Raw genomic sequence first — 25,248 nt, 5'->3', positions numbered from 1 at the left:
CAACCCTCAGTCGCAGAGGTCCACAGCATCCCAACGATGTAAATGGCACAACAATAGTTACCATAGCAACAACCTGTGACATGAAAACAACATTCCATCTCAAAGTCATATCACTCAGATGAACAGCAAACAGCAATGCACGTGTACCATTAAGAGTTTGGCATTATTTAAAGATTATGTGTAAAGTGCATGTGCACAGACTGAAACGAATAACTAACTGCTAATGCATGAGCACAGTTGATATGCATAGCAGGCATCTTGGATAGCAGTGTAAATAATTATGTGCATTTTTTTATGAAATGGAGAATGTTTGGGATAGGAATACAGCACTGTACTGATGTGCATCCTGGCTTGGTGTAGTCCTGTGACCTCCTGAGACAGTCAGTGTAGGCATACACATATTATAGCCAGCTCAATAAGGACACAGTTCAAGCTAAAAATTGCACAGAACGGCTGGTACAGTTGCAACATTTAAAAGGCATATGAATAGGATGGATTTAGAGGAATAGGGGCAAAATGGTGGCAAATGGGACTAGATTTATGTAGGATATTTGGTCGGCATGGACAAGTTGGACTGAAGTGTCTTTTTCCGTACTGTATATCTCTATGATTCCATGACTGAGCGTTCTGGTGACATCATCAAATGCATTTCCTAGTTGATTGAATTCTTATGCTCATTTTTAAAATCGGGGTCATGCCACTGCACGCTGGTGTATGTGTATCTTCACAGTTAAATTTTCTCAGACTGACTTTTCTCATTGATGAGAGAACATTTGCCTGTGTTTATTGACTGAAGTATAACAGTCCTGAGATGCTGAAGACCTAAACAACAGACTCCACAGATGCAGATCCTTCCACAAACTGTGAGAGTGAGACATTGTTGTATTGCTACAGTGGGCTGGATACAACATGCCTGCAATCCTGTTTATTGCTTGCTGCAAGGTGACAGTTCAGATATTGATAGAGATTATTGCCATTGTCATTGACAAAGGAGAAGCCCAAAATACTGCAGTAAAGATCTTCAGTTTTCATTTTACATCTGCTACCAATGGAGCAAGTTATTCTCTTGAATAGAATGCTTTCTGTGAGAGGTAATTTCGGTTTAAACTTTAAGATGTGCCTGGACCACAGACTGATCTATAATAAAAGACAAAACTTTTGTTTCTTTTCTAGAACATTTTATATACTCAAAAGTAGAATAGTTTAAATTGTGCAGAATGCTGACAATTTGTGAGCAGAGTAAAAACAAACAGGCTATTTTAAATTGTGCAGAATGCTACAAACAGGCCCTTGATTGATGAAACCATGAACACAGGCAGGGAAGGATGAGTCCTTGACTGATAAGACTCCAGGATAGGGAAATGACTCGAGAGACATCTGCTACAGATTGCACAGACAGAGAAGAATAAGTCTTTGACTGATAAGACTACAGGGTGAGAAAAACAACAACTTTAGAGACTCTGGAGACATTTGTTGCAGACTTTGTGATAAGAATAATGATGTTTTTAAGAATGTGAACCTCATGGCTTGTTAGAGTCAAGGAGAGGAGGGACTTGTACTGTATATAATGGGAGACTTTGTAAGCCTCAGCGCGCCTTTTCTTCAAGGGTGCCCAACTCTGCAGACTTGACTTGTTAATAAAACTTTGTTTTCCTGAATTTGTCTAGAGCGATTATTGAGAAGCGATTTTCGTTTCTAACACTTTCTGTCCTTGCCATTACTTCGGCCAGCAATGCTCCTAAAAAGGTCTCGAAGAGCCTGAAGACTTTCTTGTGGCTCATTCTGAATCAGTTTCTTATTCCACTAATTGTGATGGTGAAACCAGCTCGAAAATAATTAAATCTTGCTTCTAAGAGATGCTCCAAGCAAAACTGTGACCTTAAATTGTGCTATAGAAGTGAGCAGGTGTCCTATTTGGATCAATAGCAACAAACTGATCACTGAGGTTATAATGAATTTTCAGAATTAAAGTATTCCAGCTCGTGTATCAACATTTGTGGGGTTGAGTGTGAGCCGTATTGTCTGAAATGATTGCTAGCAAATTAAAATTAAAACTAAGGCTCTTTGCATGTCTTCAGGTGAATGTTAAAATTTCTAAACAGCATGGAATCTGTCAACCTTCACCCCAAAAGAAAAGGTTATCTGCTTACTCATTTCATTCACTATTTATAGGAACACAATCAGAAAATGCTGGAAGTATTCTGCAAGTTAAGCAGCAGCAGCTGTGGAGAGTGAAACGTAAGCTAAAACATTAGAGCTGTAATGAATTTTAAACAAGTGCAAGGATAGAGAAAGAGGGGAGTAAATGACTGATAGATTGGAAGGCTAAGGAGGGAGGTGTTCTCCAAAGAGCAATCACCCAATCTTCATTTTGGTTTATCCAGTAAAAAAGTGATCACAATGTGAACAGTGCATGCTGTATATGAAATTGAAAGAAATCTAAAGCTTTTTTTTTCATTTGAAAGACCTGTTTGAGGCAGCGAACAATGAGAATGGAGGAAGTGAAAGTGCAGCTCTTGTATCTGCAATGCTTGTATCTGTATAGGAAGGTGACATCAGAAGGATCACAGAAAAGTTACATAAAATGAGATGCATTTAGTCAAGAGCCTTACCATCCATTGCTCGAAGTAAATTTTCTACTGTTGGAAAAGGAAGACTGGTATGGATGTTGGCAACTTTGGAATGGATGAGACGGAGAACCTAGAATGGAATAGAGCCCTTACAAGAAGCCGAATGGGTCGGAGTGTAACCGAAGTAGCTGTGAATCCTTGTGTTTCAGGTAGATATTTAAAGAACTTTGTATAATAAAATTATTGACATGGTTTGTTAGTAAGTGTTTCTGCTTCAAAAATAAATTGGTTATGAAATATCTTGTGTATCCCGCAGCTATGTTGATGTATTGTATAATGGCAAATCCTTTCCATGACTTTGCCCCTTTTATCTTTGCCAGTTTAGCTGACATTTAGTAGTTGACTGTTTATGAAATTGGGAAGAAAGTTAACCTCAAAACAATGCAACTCACATTGAGCAGGGTCACATTCAAATGTGCACTGCTGAGACTCTGCTGTCATGGAGTTCATAGCTTAAGATAGTGTAATAGGTAAGACTGCTTATTTCCTATCTGACATCCAGCACTCAGACTTGATTCTGCCAGTAACAGAGCCAAAATTGTATGCATGCCCTACAATTTCCAGTCTCCAAAATACTTTAATGTAGTAGATGCTGAATATAATAAGCCAAATTATTAAATGGCTGTTTTTAATTTTTTTTTCTTTTTAGTGACTCACTGTATTTGTTGTAGGGAGAGATTTGTGGCCATACTTGCAGAATGAAAAGTTTAGGTTCCAAGATTAAACAAATTATAGCAGCACATCTGTGTATTTCTTGAGTCAGGTTTTCCCTTCATTTCAGAATCAGTATACTTTGCTATCAAAACATTTGCACAATAAATATATTGTGTTTGCTTTCCATTTGGTGGTCATTGTAATACACCTCAGTCCCCACAAAACTGAGAGACACAACAACAGGCTGTCTGCCCACCATCTTGATTCGTGACAGGTAGTTGATGAAGTGGGGGAGATTTATGGGGAATTTCCTGATTGAGGAGAAAAAAAATTGCATAACAAGATATTTGTTTCCTTTGTTACTGTATAATTTCCCACATTTATTTGCATTATAGTTTGGCTTTGATACCTTGGCTATTTAAATGTGATATGTAAGTGGATATAAGGCCTTGTCAGAACAATGGTCTGTGGTTATGCAGTCATGTAAATGACAAATTCGATCTCTGGAATGTGGCTGCCACAATTGTGGTCTAAATGTTCAATCCATTACCATTCTCAAAGCCATGCTAGAGCTCAACATTGGTAAAATGCATTTTATTATGTCTTTGCAGTACGTTCTCAAATTGAATAATGCATACCTAGCATACTTGGCATTCATAGCCGTGAGGCAGATAACAATAAATGTGTACTTGCCTGCCTGTATTTTTTTATTTAACCTGTTCTGGATAGTTGGATCGACGGCTTCTCTCCATCTCCGCAACAAAAAGTGTACTACTGTGGGTGTATATTGGAACTTAAGAACTGACGATGGCCATTCAGTCATTTAGAATATCACTAGCAGTTGTATTGTGCTCAACTCCATATCACCTAGAATGGTTTAGCAGTCCCAATCTGGCACAGCAGTCTCTGCATCTGTGCTACAAGGCAAGTTAATGGGCTTTGAAGGTGCATGATTTGCTTACCTCTGTTTTCTCAGAGTCCTCTTCTCAGTCAGCTCTTTTTTTTTAACTTGTTCCCTCTTTTGAATAGTCAGCCTCTAGCGGTCACAGGCCATCAGTATTCTGTGTCAGTGCCAGCTATATTCATACCTCACTTTCAAGCGTCTTTGTAGAGAAAGTATGGCCATCCAGGAGGTCATGGCCTAGTGATCAGTTAATTGTTTTGAATATTTTTGGCTATAGGGTCTTCATCCATTTAATGAATGTAGTGATGCCAGCAAATATATTGTTGCCTTAGCAATGAGTACATGCTGATAGGATTAGCATGCTCCAGGACTTCTGAGCTGATTACCTTGTCATGCTAAGAGATGCTGAGGATGCATCTGTAAAGGAAAGGTGGAAACTGTGGGCTGCTTCTTCTGTCTAGCAAATGTTGTCCAGGTCTAACCACACCTCAAGTGCACTAAGGACATAAGATTAGTAGACTTAGTTTGATCTCTATTAGGTTGATATTGTTCTACATCTTAGTCAGTTTGGACATAACAGGTGGAGCATTTGTAATGCTTGTTTCAATTTCAGCAACAAGTGACAGTTTGCTGATCATTGTGGTCACATTAAATTAGTGACAACCTCTAAAGGTACTTGTCAATGCTGATAGATGGCAGAATGGCAATATCCGAAACCGTGACATTAGTCTTGCTGATACAGATAATCAAATTAACTTGTTACAGGCATGACAGAATCTCTCCATTTGTCACTGAAAGTGTTCTTGATATTTGCGGCACAGTCGGCTCTCTAATCAATACTTGACGCTTCTTTGCTTTGGATCTCAGGTGAGTTGAGTGAGCAACCTTCTATCAGTTTGGGTATGTGAGCAGACAACTTCTGGAGATGACCTGAATGTATGTTGCAACAACAAAGGGAAAAGAAGTGCCAAAAAGCTTCAGCGTTTAACCCCACTGCAGATCTCAAAGGTTACTGATGTTGCTCTGTCCAGCTGACCTTCCTATTATCTTGTCCCTGAAGGAAGAGATCACTTTGGGCAACACTCCATTTCTCCAGCAGCTGTGTGAGAATGCCTTTGGACAGGTTCATGAATAGGAAATGTATGAGGAATGTGGGCCAAATGCAGACACGTCGGACTAATTTAGCTTGAGAACATCGGTGTGGATTAGTTGGACCAAAAAGTCTGTTTCTCTGCTATGTGACTGAACGATCTGGATCATAGTCAGCACTGTGGTAGTTCTGTGGGTTGGGTATGCTGATCACAGATCTCACCAGAAACCTTGTCACACTTTGTCTTGAAAGCAGCTTTTGGTAGCAGCAAAGTTCTGTTGTCAGTTTTCATTTAACTTCCCCATACCATGGGGTGAAACAAAAGGGCCATGCTTCAAGGTCCACACTCACTTTTGTGTTGAAGTCATCCAGTAGCTAAAGATATCTGACTTAGGAATTCTGCTAATGATAGTCTCAGACTCCTCATAAAGCTGGTCCTTTGCCTCCATCATGGAACATGGCATTGGAGTTTGGATACTTGAGCTGAGCTCAGGTTTGAGTGTTTTGAGTAAGTGATTATAGTGATTGATGAAGGTAGGGCAGTGGATGTTGTCTACATGGGCTTTACTAAAACATTTGTCAAGGTTCCTGATGGTAGGCTAGTCAAGAAGATTAAGTAACATGGGATCCACAGTGAATTGGTAGGTTGGATACAGAATTAACTTGGTTATAGAATACAGAGGATAGTTACAGAGATGTGGTTTTTCTGACTAGAGTCTGTGATATTCCACAAGGATCAGTGCTGGTACCAATGTTGTTTGCAATATACATGATTTGGATGAAGATATAGGTGGTCTGATTAGTAAGTTTGCAGATGACATGAAAATTAGGAAAGTTGTGGATAGCGAGAAAGTTACCAAAAGGTATAGCAGGACATAGATCAATTAAAGATTTGGGTGGAGAGATTGCAGTTGAAATTTAATCCAGGTAATTATGAAGTGAAAGAGGAAAGTATACAGTAAATGGCAAGATGCTTTGGAGCATTGATATAGAGCAGGATCTGAAGGTGCAAATCTATAGCTCCCTGAAAGTGGCAACATGTGGACAAGGTGGTAAACAAGATATGCTGTATGCTTTCCTTCATTGGTTAGGACATTGAGTACAAAAGTTGGAAATCATGTTACGGTGGCACAGTGGTTAGCACTGCTGCCTCACAGCGCCTGAGACCCGGGTTCAATTCCCGCCTCAGGCGACTGACTGTGTGGAGTTTGCATGTTCTCCCCGTGTCTGCGTGGGTTTCCTCCGGGTGCTCCGGATTTCTCCCACAGTCCAAAGATGTGCAGGTCAGGTGAATTGGCCATGCTAAATTGCCCGTAGTGTTAGGTAAGGGGTAGATGTAGGTGTATGGGTGGGTTGAGCTTTGGCGGGTCGGTGTGGACCTGTTGGACCGAAGGGCCTGTTTCCACACTGTAATGTAATCTAATCTAAGCTGTACAAAACTTTAGTTATGGTATCTTTGGAGTATTGTGTGAAGTATAGAAAGAATGTGGAAGCCCTGGAGAGGGTGTAAAGGAGTTTCACCACGGTGTTGCCAAAATTGGATTGTTTTTGCTGAGCTTTGGAAGCTGAGGGGTGACTCGATCATAGAATCCCTCTAGTGCAGATAAAGGCCATTTTGCTCATCAAGTAAGCACCGATTAACAGAAGAACATCCCACCCTATCCTTGTAAACCCACATTTCCTACAGTTAACTCACTTAACCTGCACAATACAGGGCAATTTAGCAAGGCCAATCGACCAAACCCGCATATCTCTGGACTGTGGAAACCGGAGCAGCCAGAGGAAACCCACAGCAAACACCAGGCGAATGTGCAAACTCCGCATAGACAGTCACCTCAGGCTGATAGTAGTATATAAAATTAAGAGGCTTGGATAGGGTAAATAGTCAAATCTTTTTACCTTGTGTGAATAAGGCCACAATTCTGTGGTGAGACAGGAAAGTTTAAAGCAAAGCAAGTTTTTTATTACACAGAAGGTGGTTGGTGCCTGGAAGTTGCTGCCGGGGGAGGTGTTAGAATCAAATCTCTTAGCAATGTTAAAGAAGCATTTAGACAAACAGACAGGTGAACAGACAGGGAATAGAGGGATATGGACCATGTGCAGACAGATAGGATTAGTTTAGAATGGCATCATGATCAGCACAGACATGGTGGACCAAATGGCCTGTTTCTGTGCACTGCCATTTTGTATTCTATGAATGATTTGTATGTGGTTCTTTAATTACAGCTAAACCTTAAAGTTGCTCATGCATTTTTTCCATTCCTGCACAATATGTAAATTTGATCTGACTATAAATCAGATGCGCAAAGGAGTCTGAGAACTTGAATAGGCTGCGCAGCCCTGTAACTTATACCATAGAATAAAATCATGGCTGGTCAGTACACAACCTTTTTTACCTGCCTTTTTTTGTATCTCTTGATGTCCATATCTAACAAAAATTATTGAACCATGGCTTTGAAAATTTCAATTGACGTCCACAACCTCTTAACAGGCAGTTTCAGATTTCAAATATCTTTCCTGTTGAAAAAAATGTTTCCTGTTTTCACCAGAATTGATTTCATTCCAATATTAAGACTGTGGTCAAAAGAACTGCAAATACTAAGAATCAGAAATTGCTGGAAAAACTCAGCAGGTCTGGCAGTATCTGTGGAGAAAAATCAGAGTTAACATTTCAGGTCCAGTGACCCTTCAGAAATGAATGTTCCCTAAAGGACCTCAGTGAATATCTTGTTACATAGGTTTATAATTGTGGCAGGAAATGAAAAGGTTTGTTTTACAAAAAAGAAATTGGACCTGAACCTGCTTTTGTTTACATTTCCAAGTTTTAAGATAAACAACTGGAGGAAGGACAGTGTTAAGCCACCAATCTCATGTAAAATAATTGCCAGCTAACTATGGTTTTATGTTGAAATTCCTCCAGTGTGACGAGTGACAAAAGTTTTGTAGTAAATGTGAAGCCAAATAGATTTTTAATTCAAAGTTTGTGAGAAGATTTGTAGCTCGGGTGCTCGTTGTTGTGGTTCCGTTCGCCGAGCTGGGAATTTGTGTTGCAGACGTTTCGTCCCCTGTCTAGGTGACATCCCCAGTGCTTGGGAGCCTCCTGTGAAGCGCTTCTGTGTTTTTTCCTCCAGCATTTCCTCCGCCATGGGCGGCATGGTGGCACAGTGGTTAGCACTGCTGCCTCGCAGCGCCAGAGACCCGGGTTCAATTCCCGTCTCAGGCGACTGACTGTGTGGAGTTTGCACGTTCTCCCCGTGTCTGCGTGGGTTTCCTCCGGGTGCTCCGGTTTCCTCCCACAGTCCAAAGATGTGCAGGTCAGGTGAATTGGCCATGCTAAATTGCCCGTAGTGTTAGGTAAGGGGTAAATGTAGGGGTATGGGTGGGTTACGCTTCGGCGGGTCAGTGTGGACTTGTCGGACCGAAGGGCCTGTTTCCACACTGTAAAGTAATCTAATCTAATCTAATCTAATCTAAAAGAAATTTATAGTGGTCTGCCTCTGCCGCTTCCGGTTGTCAGTTCCAGCTGTTCTCTGCAGTGGCCGGTATATTGGGTCCAGGTCGATGTGTTTGTTGATATCAGAAGCCTTGATCAACTTCTGCAGTGCATCTAGTAGATGGTGCAGACTGTTGCTGCTGAATGACAGTGGCCAAGAAAGTGAATGTTTGTGGATGTAGTACAAATCAAGCAGGCTGCTTTGATCTGGATGTTGTCGAATTTCATGTGTGTTGTGGGAGCTGCACCCATCCAAGCAAATGGGGAATATTCCATTACACTCCTGACTTGTGCCTTCTAGATTGTGGACAGGTTTTGGGAAGTCAGAAGTTGAGTTACGCATTATGGTATTCCTAGTCTCTGACCTGCCTTTGTAGTCACTGTATTTATATGGTTAGTGCAGTTCAATTTTTGGCAAATGATAAAGCTAATGATGTTGACAGTGATGGATTCAGTGATTGTGATGCCATTGAATGCCAGGAGGCAAAGATTAGATTCTCTCTTGTTGAAGATAGTTATTGCCTGGCATTTGTGTGGCATAACTATTACTTTTCACATGCCAGCCCAAGCCTGGATATTGTCCAGGTCTTGCTGCATTTGGGAAGGATTGCTTCAATAACTGAGGAGTCATGAATGGCACTGAACATTGTGCAATGGTCAGTGAACATCCCCACTTCTGATCTTATGATGAAGGGAAGTTCATTGATAAATCAATTGAAGATGTTTGGGCAAAACCTATAAAGTGTTATGAAAGCTATGAAAGACTATTTTGAAATACAGGAAGGGTGTTTTGGCCGAGGGCAACATTTAAATAAAATTACAACAGAGCTTTCGGTATGAACTGCCGGACTGCTGCGCACTCTGCTTCACAGAAACCTGTCTCAACCCATCCATTCACTTCAGGCTGATGGTTTTTCTATCCATTTGTATGGACCGTACAGCATCCTTGGGTAAGACAAAGAGTTGGAGGGGTTTGATTTTTAATCAACAACTGTGGTGCATGGACACTGCAACCCTAGGCAGCCTTTGCTCCCCAAACCTTGAATTAGTCACCATCAAATATCGCTCCTTCTATCTACCACGGGAATTCATCGCTGTTATACTAACTGCTGTGTATGTACCGTCACAGGCAAATGTTGAGAAAGCTCTGAATGTGCTGTACTCCACCACTAACACCCTGGAGACAGAACACGCCGAGGCCCTGTTTATTGTAACTGACAACTTCAATCAAGCCAATCTAAGGAAGGTGTTGCCCAAATACCACCAGAATATTACCTGCCCCACCAGTGGTCCGAACCTTTTAGACCACTGCTATACCACTGTGAAAGATGCCTACTGCTCCATCCCTCGCCCTCATTTCAGGAACTCCGATCACAATACCATGTTTATTCTCCCGGCTTATAGGCAAAAGCTCAAGCAGGAGACTCCCTCGAGGATACAGGTTTAGTGCTGCTCGGAGGAGGCAGAGGATCAACTCCAGTGCTGTCTGGAATCAGCTGATTGGGCCATGTTCAAACAATCCGCAGGTACGCCACCACCGTCACAAACTTTATCAGCGAGTGTGTGGAGGATTGCATAGCCGAGGAAGTCAATCCAGGTGTTCCCCAGCAGGAAACCCTGGATGAATCAGAACATACAGAACCTGCTAAAAAACAGGCGTGAGGCCTTCAGATCAGGAGACCCACTCAAATATAAGGAATCCAAATATGACCTTCACAGAGTCATTAAGACAGCCAAAGACAAATACCAATCCAAACTACAAACCCAGACAGACACCCAGCGACTATGGCAAGAACTGAATGACAATACAGGTTCTAAAGAGATGGTGCAAGATAGCACATGATGACACATCCCTCCCAGATTGTCTCAACACCTATGTTCACTTTGAGCAGAATTTCTATTCTGACAAGTCCTGATGAACCTGTCCCAACAGTCACTGCATCAGAGGGCAAATCAGTTTTCCTTCATGTGAATCCAAGGAAAGCGATGGGACCAGACGCAGTACCAGGCCGTGCACTCAGAGCATGCATAGATCAACCGGCAGAGGTCTTCTTGGACATCTTCAACCTCTCCCTGCAGCAGGCCACTGTCCCTGCCTGTTTCAAGAGGGCCAACATCATCCCTATGCTTAAGAAGGATCATGCAGCATGTCTCAATGACTACCGCCCAGTGGCCTTACTTCGGTGGTCATGAAGTGCTTTGAAAGGCAGCTCATGGCATTAATCAATTTCAGCCTCCCCACTACTCTTGACCCACTCTGATTTGCCTATCTGACCAACAGATCTACGTCAGATGCCATATCACTTGCCTTTCATTCCTCCCTAGAACATCTTGACATCAAGAACAGCTACAGAAGAATCCAATCATTGACTACAGTTCAGCCTTCAACACTATTATCCCCTCGAGACTAGTAACGAAACTTAGTGATCTCAGACTAAGCCCCACTTTCTGCAACTGAATCCTCAGTTTCCTGACCCGCAGACGCAATCAGAGATGATTGGGGATAATATTTCATCCTCACTAACACTCAACACTGGAGCTCTCCAGGGGTGCATACTCAGCCCCCCACTGTACTCACTGTATATGTCGCCAAATACCAGACTAATGCCATTTACAAGTTCGCTGATGATGCCTCCATAGTTGGTTGAATCTCAGATGGCGATGAAACAGAATACAGATGGGAGGTGGAAGACCTGGAAAAATGGTGCACTGCAAACCACCTAGCTCTCAATGCCAAGGAACTCATTATTGACTAGCCCCCCTACACATTAACAGCACAAAGGTGGAACAAGTGGAAAGTGTCAAGCTTCTGGGTGTGGTTCTCCACAGCAAGCTTTTTTGGACTCGTCATGTGAACGCACTGCTACAAAGGCCCAACAACGTCTCTTCTTCCTCAGGCAGCTGAGGAAATTTGGCCTGCCGGCGAATACCCTTGCCAACTTTTATAGGTGCACCATCGAGAGCATTCTGTCTGGATGTATCACTACCTAGTATGGCAACTGTACCATTCAAGATCTGAGATGGTTACAGCAAGTGGTGAACTCGGCCTGGGCAATCACAAAGGCCAACCTCCCATCTATAGCATCCATCTACCAGGTCTGCTGTCAAGGACACCAGTATTCTCAAAGATCCATCCCACCCTGGCAATGTATTTCTACAACCTCTATCATTGGGGAGAAGGTACAGAAGCCTGAACACACACACACCGGCCGGTTTCAAAACAGTTTCTACTCTACTGTTAGAATACTGAATGGACTCAAAAATTCTTAACATTTGCCTGTACCTGTGTTTTTGTTTTTGCCACTGTTTATCTATTATTTACTTATCTATGCTACTTAACTCTGTGGTCTGCCTGTATTGCTCGCAAGACAAAGCTTTTCACTGTGCCTCGGTACACGTGACAAGAAATTCAATTCAATTCAATTTAGAGGGAATGGTTTCAGATAAAATGTGACCACACAGAAAGAAGCAAGTGACTACTTCAAAGCCAGTGACATCGTACAAGAAGGTCTTATTCTGAAACAGCTGAAGTGTGAAAAGTATTATTACCATTGAAAATAAGAAATGCAGATTGAAAATAAATGCATAAACTCCCCAATTAAAAGAAGAGGTAACTAAGGAAAATGTAATTGGTATATATCCTTGTTGCTTGCTGCCTGTGCACTTAATTTGAATTTTAAAGGTTCACTTGTCTGGGTCATCTGCTTAAACAGTTCAGGAAGGTGTGCCATTACGGTTATGTCACTGAATTATAATCCAGAATTCCAGGTTCATGTTCTACATAATGAGTTCAGATCCCACTCTGACAGATTATAAAATCTGAAATCAATACAAATCTGAATAAAAAGCTGACCTAATGGTAACTATGTAACCAAAAGTCTATTTGTTTTGCTAATGTCTTTTAGGAAAGAGTATCTGTCATCTCTACCCAATCTGACCTACATGTAACTCCAGACCCACAACAATGTGGTTTACTTTTAACTGCCCTCTGAGCAATAAGGGATGGACATTAAATGGTGGCCCACCTGTCAACAAATTCAAAAAGTAAATCCTGATCACACCCACTGAGAGATTGTAATGAGTTTTCTGCTGCTTATTTATGGCTGGGTGTTCTGTTTGTTACAAGCCAGTTGGAAGCCACCTTTAATATTTACAAATCTATGAACCTTAAATGCGATACTAATTGGTGGTCTCAAATTCTACCGTTTGAAATTACTTAATTTAAAATATTAAACCCTTCCTGCTGCATTAATGTCCAGAATGTGTCTATATGCAGCAACAAAAATTATTCAAACTCCCTGAAGAAATGCCTTTTGTGTGACCCAAAGCTGAGCTCTCTCAGAAATCATCTCATACTGCCAAATCAGGAGCAGACAGTGGGAACTGACGACTTTGGAAGGAGCTTGGTGAATAGAGTTGTATGGATGAAATTAATCCTTGTTCCCTTTCTCTTGACAAAGAATCTCATGACATGCAATTTTCTGAGAGTTGCTTCATTAATAAGTAGTGGACTTCACATTTTGACAACTGTAATAAAAAAACTATTTTATAACATGACTAATTAGTATAATCTTTAATCACCATGCAAGTCTTAGATTTAGATGTTTTTCACTGAGAGTAAAGTAGGTCCTATTAATCTCTGAAAATTAACAGTAATGACTGGAAGAAAGGTTTATCAAGTGTCATATTAAGAATAGCTAGTTGCTGCATGTCTTTAGAAGCAGTCAGTTTCTGAATGTTCACCGCATTTCTCAGTTTAAAACAAAATGATTTCAAAATGTTATGTTAAGTTACAATGTCACAAATTCAATATTACTCAATCTATTTTAGTGTGAGTGCTGTCCTTTGTATTATTTTTGTTAAATACATGATTTGGTAACATTTTAGATGGTATGTTTCCTTATGTGATTAGAGTATTTTAAATTTTAAAAATTAGTTCAATAATGGAAAATTTGATCTGCAATTTTTCAGATCTCTAGAATTGACAATGCACTGTATCACAATATCTGCTATAGACTCACAGTTCTTAATGTGTTAAGCAGCAAATTTCTCATCTCTGCAATGAAGAGGCACTGAAGGGTGGTCACAAGAATTTTGTTTTTCAGCCTGGGGCAGAATCCAAACTCTGTCACCATTTTGAATTACTATAAAATCTTGAATACCTTCCTTTTTCTAAAATGCCTAAGAACTGAAACCTAATTAATGGAAAGAAGTTATTAAAGGAAGCACAAGTCTGATTCAGATTATATTTAGACCGTGAAAAGTGTGAATGTTTTTACCCAGATCTCCCTGGTGCTATTAAAATTGCTTGACTTGGAACTAAAGTCATAAGAATTATAGGAGAAAGTGAGGTCTGCAGATGCTGGAGATCAGAGCTGGAAATGTGTTGCTGGAAAAGCGCAGTAGGTCAGGCAGCATCCAGGGAACAGGAGAATCAACGTTTCGGGCATAAGCCCTTCTTCAGGAATGGGGAAAGTTTGTCCAGCAGGCTAAGATAAAAGGTAGGGAGGAGGGACTTGGGGTAGGGGCGTCGGAAATGTGATAGGTGGAAAGAGGTCAAGGTGAGGGTGATAGTTCAGACTCGGGTGGGGGCGGAGAGGTCGGGAAGAAAATCCATCGAATCTTCTTCCCGACCTCTCCGCCCCCACCCGAGTCTGACCTATCACCATCACCTTGACCTCTTTCCACCTATCACATTTCCGACGCCCCTACCCCAAGTCCCTCCTCCCTACCTTTTATCTTAGCCTGCTGGACAAACTTTCCCCATTCCTGAAGAAGGGCTTATGCCCGAAACGTCGATTCTCCTGTTCCCTGGATGCTGCCTGACCTGCTGCGCTTTTCCAGCAACACATTTCCAGCTCATAAGAATTATAAACAGGCATAAGTCATTCAGCCCATTGATCCTGATCTGTCATTCAATAAGAAAATGGCTCATCTGATTGTGATCTTAAATCTACTTTCCTACTTTCCCCACCCAGACCTTTGATTTACTTGTCAGTCAAAGATCAGTCTAACTCAGGCTTGAATATATTCAGTGACCCAGCAGTCTCCATTGCACTCTGAGAAGGGAATTCCAAAGACAAATGATTCTTTGAGAGAAGAAGTTCCTTCTGATCTCTGCCTTATTTATAAGCCCCTTATAATTCTAGATTGAAATCGAAGGGAAACATCATTTCAGCATGTACCCTGTTAAGTTTCCTCAGAATCTTATATTTCCATAAGATCATCTGTCATTCTTCTAAATACCAATGATTATAGGCCCAAAATGCTCATAAAGCCAACTCTTTCAGTCAAGGAATCAAACTTTCTCTAACCTGCTTCTAATGCAAGTGCATCTTTCTTAAATAAGAAAACTAACCCGTACAATGCTATGTCCAGTTGTATCAAGACTTCTCTACCATTTTTTCCTGAAGAAGGGCCTGTGCCCGAAACGTCGAATCTCCTGTTCCCTGGATGCTGCCTGACCTGCTGTGCTGTTCCAGCAATAAAGTTTCAACTTCTCCATCAACCTTACAATAAAATCCAACATTTCATTTGAGAATTACCTTCTATATCAACACTCTGTAATTCATTTTTGAGGACACCCAGATTAATCTGTACAACAGCATTCTTCAATTTTTCTCTATTTAAATATTGTTCTGATTTTGTACTCTTCCTGCTAAAGTGGACAAATTTTCCATCATTATACACAGTCTGCCAATTCCTTTGCCCTCTAATTTAACCTATCCATATCTATTCACATCTTTGAAAATAGCTTTCCTAACTGTCTCATTTCATCCACCAAATTGTCTACAGTACACTGGATCCCATCATCCAAATCATTATTGTAGATCATAAATAAAATTCCACTAGCTACATTTACTAACCTGAAGATTATCTGTTTGTCCCAGCTCTATTTAATTAGCCACTCTTCTGTCCATAATAATAAACACCCACTACATTAAGTGTTCTCACCTGATGCCTCATCAAATTCAATTGTCTTTTGGAAATCCAAATACGCTATATCAATTCGTATCCTTTTATCCATCTTGGTTGTTACATCCTCAAAAAGCTCTAAACAATTTGTCCAACTATTTACCTTTCACAAAACATTGTTGAATCTGCATTGATCTTTATGTCCTGCTTCTTCCTCCTTCATAATTCAGTCTAACATTTCCCAAATTTTAGCCTAACACGCTTTTGATTTCTTACTTTCTTTCCCTTCTTTGCAATGCTAAATTTGTGGTTTTCTAATTTACTGGTATCTTTCTGGAATCTAGTAATTTTTGAAAGATTGCAACAAATACATCCACTAACTCTAGCCACCTCTTTTAAGTCCAAAGATGCAGGCCATCACGTCCAAGTGACCTGTCATCTTTTAGTCACATCACTTTTCCAAAGAGCTTTCTTTCCCTACTAATTGTGATTGTTTTAATTTCCTTCTTCCCTCTTGATCATCTACTATTCTTGAGAGGCATTTTGTGTCTTCTACCTGATGATAGGTACAAAGTCGCTACTATTTCATTGATTCCCATTATTAATTCCCCAATTTCACTCTCTAAGCTTACGTTGCTATTCTGTTCCCTTTTATATATGTGTAAAAGTTTTGTACTTTTTTTCTATTTCTTGCTTATTTTCTCAGTTACTCCAATTTCTCCCTCTTTGTTTTTGGTTTAGTTGTCCTTTGCTAGTTTCTTTAAATGTCCAATCTTCTGGCCTACCACTAACCTTTGCAGCATTGTGCTAGTTTTTTGAATTTAATATTATCCTTAATTTCCTTAGGTACAACAGTGCATCCTTCTGAACTCTTCTTTCTCAAATTATTTGTCTTTATTGAGAGTTGTGAAATAGCCAGAATATTGCTGACACATTCAGTAATGGTAATATCTTTGAATATGAAAGAGATTTATTTAGGCACATTCTTATTGGAGATGGTCATTACTCGGCACTTGTATGGCACAAATATTACTTATCACTTACTAACCCAAGATTGTCCAGATATTGAATCTAAGCACAAACTATTCATATTTTGGGTAGAAATCCAACTAGCAGAGAGGGTATCAAATTAAGCTATAAGCTTTTTTTTGTATTGGAGCTTTTGGGGAGGTATAGGAAACTGCAAGGGAAAGGAGAGGGATAGGAATCCATGAGTGCTTGGAATGATAAACAGAAGGCAAGAAGAAGTGAGAAAGTGTAGACTGAGAATGCTCAGTTTAGAAATTGAAAGCAAAGAATTTGAATAAATGGATCAATCTCAGGATTGATGTTAGCAATGGTTATGATAAAGCTGAGTGCTAGGTCCACACACAGCTGTTCACTATATATAATAATTTAGATGTGGGGAACAATTGGAATGTTTCAAATTTGCTAATATCATAAAACTGAATGAGAACATAAATTGTGAGGACAATGCCAAAAGGCTATAAGATAACTTAGGCTAAGTAAATGGGCTGGAACTAGACAGCTAGAATATAATGTGAATAAATGTGGAGTTATTCACTTTGGGAGGGGAAAAAAAACAGAAGGGCAAAATATTTCTAAAATGTTGAGAGATTGGAAAGTGAGAATGTTCAAAGAAACCTGAGTGTCTTTATTTGTGAGGCACTAAAAGTGCAGCAGGCAATTAGGAAGGCAAATGCTACATTGGCCTTCATTGCAAGGAGATTCGATTAAATAAGTAAAAATATCTTGCTGCAATTTTAAACTGCTTTTGTGAGACTCACCAGGATTATTGAGTACAGTTTTGGTCTCCTTTTGCAAGGAGGGATATAGTCAGCATAGATGGGGTGTTATGGAGATTCACCAGACTAATAACTGAGATGGAAGAATTGTTTTATGAGGAGAAATTGAGAAAACTGAGTCTGTATTTCCTAGAATTTCAGACCTGATTGGAACTTACTAAATTCTTACGGGATATGGCAGGGTGGATGTAGATAAGATGTTTCATCTGTCTGGGGGTGAATCTAAAACAAGTAACAAACTCTGGTATGAGATGAGAAGACATTTCTTTACCCAGAGGCTGTTGAATTAGTAGAATTATCTACCTAGAGGGCTATGGAAGCTTCATTGTTCATGTTCATTAAAAAAAAAGACTCATTTCTGGAAACTAATGACATCAAAGAATACACAGAGAGTGCAGGAAAGTGGCATTGACATATATGATCTGCCATGATCTGATTGAATGCCGGGCTGAATAGTTTACCCTACTCCTGTGTTCCAAAGAGGGTGAAAGCATGAGGAGTGGCTGCTTAGTGCTGAATGCACCTGATCAAAATGATGAGAGATAGAAAGAACACTCAATCACAGATGTGAAGAAGCTTGGTCATTTAAAACCTTTCCAATTTGTAAGATAAGACGTTTCTCAAAATCATAGGGAAGACTTTTCAGTAAAGTTAGTTTTTAGTTGAGGATCAATTTTCCAAATTTAGCCAAACCAGACTCATTTCAGCTACTTTCTTGAATAATCAAAAATCATTGACAGAATCAATTCACAGTAGACCATGACCATTAACAACTTACCATTAGTAACTTTTCTATCCTCAACTGAATGAAACTGTCAGGTGTAATACAAGTTTACCGTTTCTAATAGCAGGGGAAGTCACTGTTGTGACTATGATAGGAGAGCTCACCAGAATCCTGTCACTCTGCAATATGTTACCTTCCACAAAGAAAATGACGTTCCTAAGTGAACTCGTGTACTTACTTATATTTACCAATTCGGGGACAAACCAAGACTGATAAATATTACATTAATAGGAACTGCAGTTCAGGACTGTAATAACAATCTTTTGACCTGAAGATCATTTTAGGATCTCAAAAAATTAACATGTTTTAATGCATTGTACCTTTTCACTTAGCAACAGTCCGAATTGTATGTTCAACAAAAGTAAATGAAATGATATCAGAAAAGCATCCTGTTTTCCCATGCAAAGAAAACATGCAATTACTGGAGAGAAGAGTTGAAGATTAGTAATTACAATTATTCTGTCAACTCTAGCAACCAAGTTGTAGATAGCACTAGCAGTAGCTGAGAAATAAATGTAATGTCTGTTCTCCTCTCCAAGGTAATAATGGCATGGAAAGACTTCCAAGAAGAGAGAACACGAGGAAGAAAATTCATTAGTGTTGTTTTTACAACAGGCATGTAGTGTCCTAATGCATTAAATTGTTAGTATTAATACTTGAATAGGATGCAAGGTTTTCTTTTGACTTTGTTGAGTGATGAACTTTGTGTTAAATCTAAACTGTTTTTATTCTGGTGGAAAATGCACCAAATATGAATCTCATTGCAAGAAAGAACCGTCAAGATCTACTGAAAATGTGATATCTCCAATACTCTTGACTTGCCCATGAATCTAGCATGCCTTCCTCAAGCAACTTCTGTCCTTGTGTGAGGCTTCCTTCTGCAAAAAGAAAGAGGGTAGTAGAGACAGCCTTCTTAGCTGTTTTGTTCATGGGCCTGTCGTGGTCAAATAATACAAATGTTGTGTAAGAAATAAGAGTACAATCATGCATTGAGATGGACGTGAAAGTTTATGGAGGGGGAGTTTGTTTTCACAGACATTGAGACAAGTTTGTTTGTGTGCTAGGATGTAAATTCCAAATATGACATCATGTCTGGATCCCAACAAGTTTGCACCCTCTTCCCTGTTTCATCCAGGTGGGTCATCGACAAATGGGGACTCTCATGTAACTATCCATTAAGATATTTAAATGTTTTACATGTAATGAAATGTTATTTCAACCCTCAATTTGAGTTTTAACAGACAGGGCACCTTTTGTTTTGACTTGTGAGCCGTTCAGCTGGGACACTGAGGTGAACTGAATGGCTGGGAAGCCTTTAATCAATGAAACTTAATAGGACACCATCCATGCCTACTACTTTGAGCGATTGTCCTATGAAAAAGTACGTCATTACAGTTTTCAATCTTGCAGCAGGACCTCCAGATAGCAGGCTTCCCAAGTTTCTTCTCCTTTCCAATGGCTGCTGCAGCCTCAAATATTCTTGCCTAGTTGAGCCATTGTAATTCACATTGAGGTTCATTTAATTTGAAATCCTTTCTTTGATGCAACACATCAACCTGTCCATCTTGCTGATTGGTCATGTAATCCAGAAGCAGGTTGCCATAGCGATATTAATGGCCTTGGCAAAACCTGATGAAGCTGTCAGAATTGAGAGAATTTGTCTGAACAGATTGCTTGCTGGCATTAAAGTGGCTATCAATCTTTCTGTGAGAAAGGGTTGAAGTTATTTGAGCCTTAGCAGAGCTGAAGTGGTTGACCAATACCATGGAGAATAGGCCACTTGTCCATCCATATACCCAATGGCGACTTTTCTGACCTTTGAGAAAGGAATGAAAAATAGTTTAAAGGTCTAAAATGCTGCTCAGCTTTAACAGCGCAATTGATGTCTGAAAGTACAATTTGAAAAGTAATGCGAGATTTGAGTTTAATCTTTACTTTGTTCTGTACAGGTCCGTGAATTAGGTGGTATTCCAATCATTCTGGACAACTGCAGTATCGATGACAACAATCCTTGTATCCTTTTCTGCAATTTATACCCTCGTCTTTTGATGCACTTTAATCAACACAGCTGAGCATGTCCTTTCATACTACTTCCCCATAAAAAGCAAGATAAATATTTCATTATTTAAATTTCATGTCCTTGTTGTCTATCAGTTCTCTGGAATGTCAAGAATTGAAACAATAAAATGAACTGTAGTGTTTCACTCTCCCACAAGGTTCCAGATTCAAGTCCCTTTCCAGGGCATGAGCACAAAACGTAATCATGCTCCAGTGCAATCATTAAGAGAGTCTTGCATTATTGGAGGCATCATTTTTTGGATAAGATGTTAACCTGAGGCCTCATTGACTTTCTTGGTCAGTGTTAAAGATTCTGTGGCATCATGTCCAAGAAAAATATGGAAGTTATCCTGGTGGCCTAGCCAAAACTTCTGCCTCATTCAACATCATAAAGGCAAAAAATTATCTGCTCTTTATCACAAGGTTGTTTTGCAACTTGCTGTGTGCAAAATAGCTGTCATGTTTCCTATATTTCAATGTGACTATATTTCTAATACCAAGAAACTTATTAACAATTTGTACTTAACTTTTCTGGTATGCTTTCACAATATTGAGAAGTGTTATTTTCTGATATGAAAGATTGGCGGCACAGTGGCTCAGTGATTAGCACTGCTGACTCACAGCGCCAGGGACCCAGGTTCAATTCCTGCTTCGGGTAACTGTCTGAGTTTGTACATTTTCCCATGTCTGCATGGGTTTCCTCCGGGTGCCCCTGTTTCCTCCCACAGTCCAAAGAAGTATAGGTCAGGTGAATTGGCCAGGCTAAATTGTCCATAATGTTAGGTGCATTATGCAGGGGGAAATACAGGGGAGGGGAATAGGTGTTGGTGGGTTACACTTCGGAGGGTCGGTATGGACCTGAAGGGCCCGTTTTCATTCTATAGGGAATCTAATCTGGTATTTTGATTAAAGTTGAGATGAAGTAAATATTACAGTGATTTTTTTTTAAACTTTCTCTTTGGGTTACATGGTTACACTGGCTTCCTTATGAGATCAGGACCTAGGGTTCAGAGGTAGATAAAGTAGGCACTGCTATTTGCTTGAAATTTCAAAATGACAGGCAACCTTCTCTTTGTAACTTTAAAAACTGACACATTAAAGATCATTCATGTTGGTGATTCATTATTTTATTATATTTGAAAGTCCAGTGTTGAACTTATTTTTTTCACTTACTTTACATCAAATCCTGAACCAAACAGTTAACTTGTATTGAAATCTCAAGTAGTTGGTTCAAAAACTTGTATTTATTGAAATAATCTCTGTTCACCAAAAAGTTAGCTTTCTTCATCCTTTAGCTTTCTTCATCCTTCAGCTTCCACAGAAATAAACGATTGTCTGATCATTCAAATAGGAAAATTAGTGAGGGACACAGTGGGTGAGATTTTCGGTTAAGTATTTTGTTTTTTTTTTTAGATTAGATTACTTACAGTGTGGAAATAGGCCCTTCGGCCCAACAAGTCCACACCGACCCTCCAGAGAGCAATCCACCCAGACTCATTCCTCTACATTTACCCCTTCACCTAACACTACGGGCAATTTAGCATGGCCAATTTACCTAACCTGCACATTTTTGGACTGTGGGAGGAAACCGGAGCACCAGGAGGAAACCCACGTAGACATGGGGAGAATGTGCAAACTCCACTCAGACAGTTGCCTGAGGGAGGCATCTCTGGCGTTGTGAGGCAGCAGTGCTAACCACTGTGCTACCGTGCCGCCCAGTGAGATTCAAGTTTCAAGTGAGATTCATGCCAAGTCTGCCACAATTTAGAGCAATCTTCCGTTCCATCTTATTAATTATGTAATTGAACCTTGGGGGTGCTTCACCAGGAATCAGATAGCAGCACAGACAAAAGCACCCCCACAACTACTTGGATCTTCTGCATTCATGTGCTGTCATCATATGCATACGACTTAAGAGCTTCAAACCAAGAAGTGGCCCTGGCAGTGTGGTGCTTGTCTGTTGTCACCAAAGACATGGCCCAGAGGAAATGAAAACTCACTCCCTGCTTTGAGGGCTGGGTATTGGTGGACATGATGGTGGAGAGAAGGACAGTTCTTCCTACAGACAGCCACAAGAGGCCTCACCATGAGACCAACAAAGTCCGAATGTAAATTGTTGCACATCTCAAAAAAAACAGGATTTGCACAAGATCCTGGCATACCTTTTCAATCTCGAGCAAAGTGGAGACTGGAAGATTTGATCAAATGTTTCCAGGTGTACAAAACATCAGTAACCCAGCCTGCTAGTTTAAGAACAACTTTGGAACAACAGACTGAAGAAGAAAAAAATCAATCTCATTCAGAGACAATGTAAAACTGTCTGAATTAAGGTGCTGTGAAGCTAGCTAGGTATTCTTAAATTAAATTAGAGTTTTAAAACTTTTGATAGGTAGGAATTGGACACATTTCAAACAGTGGGGAAAAAAGAAAAATAAAAAGGAATCAAAATTTATGAACTGAATAAAAAGGAATATAAAGCTTTCTTAGTTGAACAACATAACCTTAATGAAGTCCTTAAAGAAGCTAAAGATGATTTTGCTTGGCAGAAAATTGAGCTGGTTACAAAATTGAGAAATGTTAAAACTGAGATTCCTGGAGGAAAAATAAAACGTTAGATTAATGAAGAATGTGGACTTAAAAGTGATCCTGAATTTAAACAGGATGAGAATTCAGTTGTCTTCAATCTAATGTTCCAAGGTTGTTTTTAAGCCAGCAGGCTGGGTTACATTTGGTCCAATCTTCCAGTCTCCACATTGCTAGAGATTGAAGAGCTATGCTAGGATCTTGTGCAAGTCCTGTTTTTTGGAGATATGTGACAATTTACATCCTGACTTTGGTTGAAGAACAACTTGGTATGTTTAACTGAACATTTAACTCACCTTCAGTTAAAGAACACTTAGAATGTTTAACCGGTTTATGCTTTTTCAAATACTTGTCCAGTAAAACCTTAAAGAAAGTGAAAACCACATATTTAAAAACTGAAGAGTGCTGTCGAGTCTGTTTCAAATAATGGAAACCATAATGTCAACTCATTGTCTGACTATAAAATTGTTGAATTCCGAGGGTAAGAAGCAATGTATCAGGAGGTTTTTCCATAGATTTCAATTTATAGTCACCAATATTGAAAAGTAATCAGCAATGTTGTTCTCAAAATTAACCAGACCGAACAAATTACAAACTGGCGGACCCATCACAAATGACTGAACAAAATTCGTAAAGATTTTTGTTTTATAAACAGTGCAAACTCAAGATAATATCTAGGGCGTATCAAACTTTGTCTCCCTTTTAAATGCCTTTGCAGAGTGTCATGATTTGGTGATGCCAGTGTTGGACTGGGGTGTACAAAGTTAAAAATCACACAACACCAGGTTATAGTCCAACAGATTTATTTGGAAGCACTAGCTTTTGGAGGGCTGCTCCTTGATCAGATGGTTGTGGAGTATAAAATCGTAAGACAGAATTTATTGCAAATGTTTACGTGTGATATAACCTAAATTATATATTGAAAAAGAACTGGATTGTTTAAGTGTCTCATCTTTTAGAATGAACATGTTGGTTTCAGTTCTTTCATATGTAAATCGCAGAACTTTCTTAAAGTTACGTTCTCAAGTGAACTTCAACAATAGTTGCCATGTTGGCCCAGGTAATGCATTGAAGGTGTGAGGTGCCCTGTGTGCGGCTGTCTGTGCCCAAATATTCAGACTGATTCTAATCTAAAAAGGTTTACAGAATCTTACATGGATTCATGCAGTTTTTGAGCAAAATAAAATGTAATTGTGCAAGTACAAATTTACCCCACTTTTTCTTTGTGTGGATGTGTGCGTGCGGGAGCATTCGACCTCTGACCTTCAGGTGACCATCCTTCAAGGCAGACTTCAGGACAGGCAACAATGCAAAGTGGCTGATCAGAGGCTGATAGCCAAGTTTGGTACCCATGGGGATGGCCTCAACCAGGACCTTGGGTTCATGCCACACTACAGATGACCCCACTGCACCACGCGCGGACACACACGCCCTCTCCTACAGACCCATACACTCACTCTCAAGCTCGCTCTCATACTCTCACAGCCACACTCTCACGCATCCTCTCATGGACTTATATCCCTTTACACTCTCTCTCACACACTCACAGACACTCTCACACCCCTGCACAATGGGGTGAATTTGTACAGTCTGGACATTGGCACACAGGGCACCTCACACCTTCAATGCATTATCTGGGCCAACATGGACCTATTGTTAAAGTTCACTTGAGAATGTACCTTTGAGGAAGTTCTGGGATTTATATTTGAAAATACTGAAACCAACATGCCCATTCCACAAGATGAGAGACTTAACAAAGAATCCATGTTTTTCCAATGCATAATTTCAGATACATTTTTTGTATCTGTAAATTTGTAAATTTTTGCGATAAAATCTGTGTCCTACGGTCTTATACTCCACAACCACCTGATGAAGGAGCAGCGCTCCGAAAGCTACTGCTTCCAAATAAACCTGTTGAACTATAATCTGGTGTTGTGTGATTTTTAACTTATCAGAGTGTAGTCTTTTGTTTGGACAGCTGTGGTCATTCTGAATAGGGGAGATAGTCTATTTGGGAATCTAATTGGTTTCAAGAATACTTGATACGAACTTTTAAGGGTTTGCATAAATTTTAGAGACCAATTCTAATTTCTTTGAATATTAAGAAACATTGGTCCACATAACTGAGCAATCTTCAACCTGGAATTAGTGTCAGTAGGAATGAACTTAACTTATGAACGTGTCTGGCCAGATGCTGATTTAGAGCTGCTACAGAAAGGATAATAGGAAAGGCATATTAACAAGAAGTTGTATGTGACCACAAAATGAATTTTTATTTACGTAACAACTGAGCTTCTGATCCTTTTTCTGTCAGCCGTTAAGCAGTACACCA

At 39.9% G+C, this 25,248-nt stretch overlaps 1 protein-coding gene across 6 annotated transcripts in view; it reads left to right on the top strand.

The window, feature by feature from the left end:
* atxn10 (ataxin 10) overlaps positions 1-25,248 on the top strand; it is a 317,949-nt gene that overhangs the window by 153,485 nt on the left and 139,216 nt on the right. For 2 of the 6 annotated variants that reach the window (XR_006314464.1, XR_006314466.1), the window contains 2 exons: positions 19,340-19,410; positions 20,225-20,288. The exons of 1 other annotated variant lie outside the window; for it this stretch is intronic. Coding sequence is in view for 3 of the 5 variants with exons in the window: in XM_043709268.1 (XP_043565203.1) it covers positions 19,340-19,410; positions 20,225-20,237 (84 nt within the window). In the remaining 2 variants the exon portion in view is untranslated. Of the gene's footprint in view, positions 1-19,339; positions 19,411-20,224; positions 20,949-25,248 lie in introns of those variants that run through there. 3 more of the 6 variants (XM_043709265.1, XM_043709266.1, XM_043709268.1) reach the window with 2 other exon arrangements.

The sequence above is a fragment of the Chiloscyllium plagiosum genome, chromosome 19 (genome assembly GCF_004010195.1).
Source record: "Chiloscyllium plagiosum isolate BGI_BamShark_2017 chromosome 19, ASM401019v2, whole genome shotgun sequence".
NCBI lineage: Eukaryota > Metazoa > Chordata > Chondrichthyes > Orectolobiformes > Hemiscylliidae > Chiloscyllium > Chiloscyllium plagiosum.
Note: the sequence above shows the minus strand (reverse complement) of the source record. Positions and strands in the feature narration are given on the sequence as shown.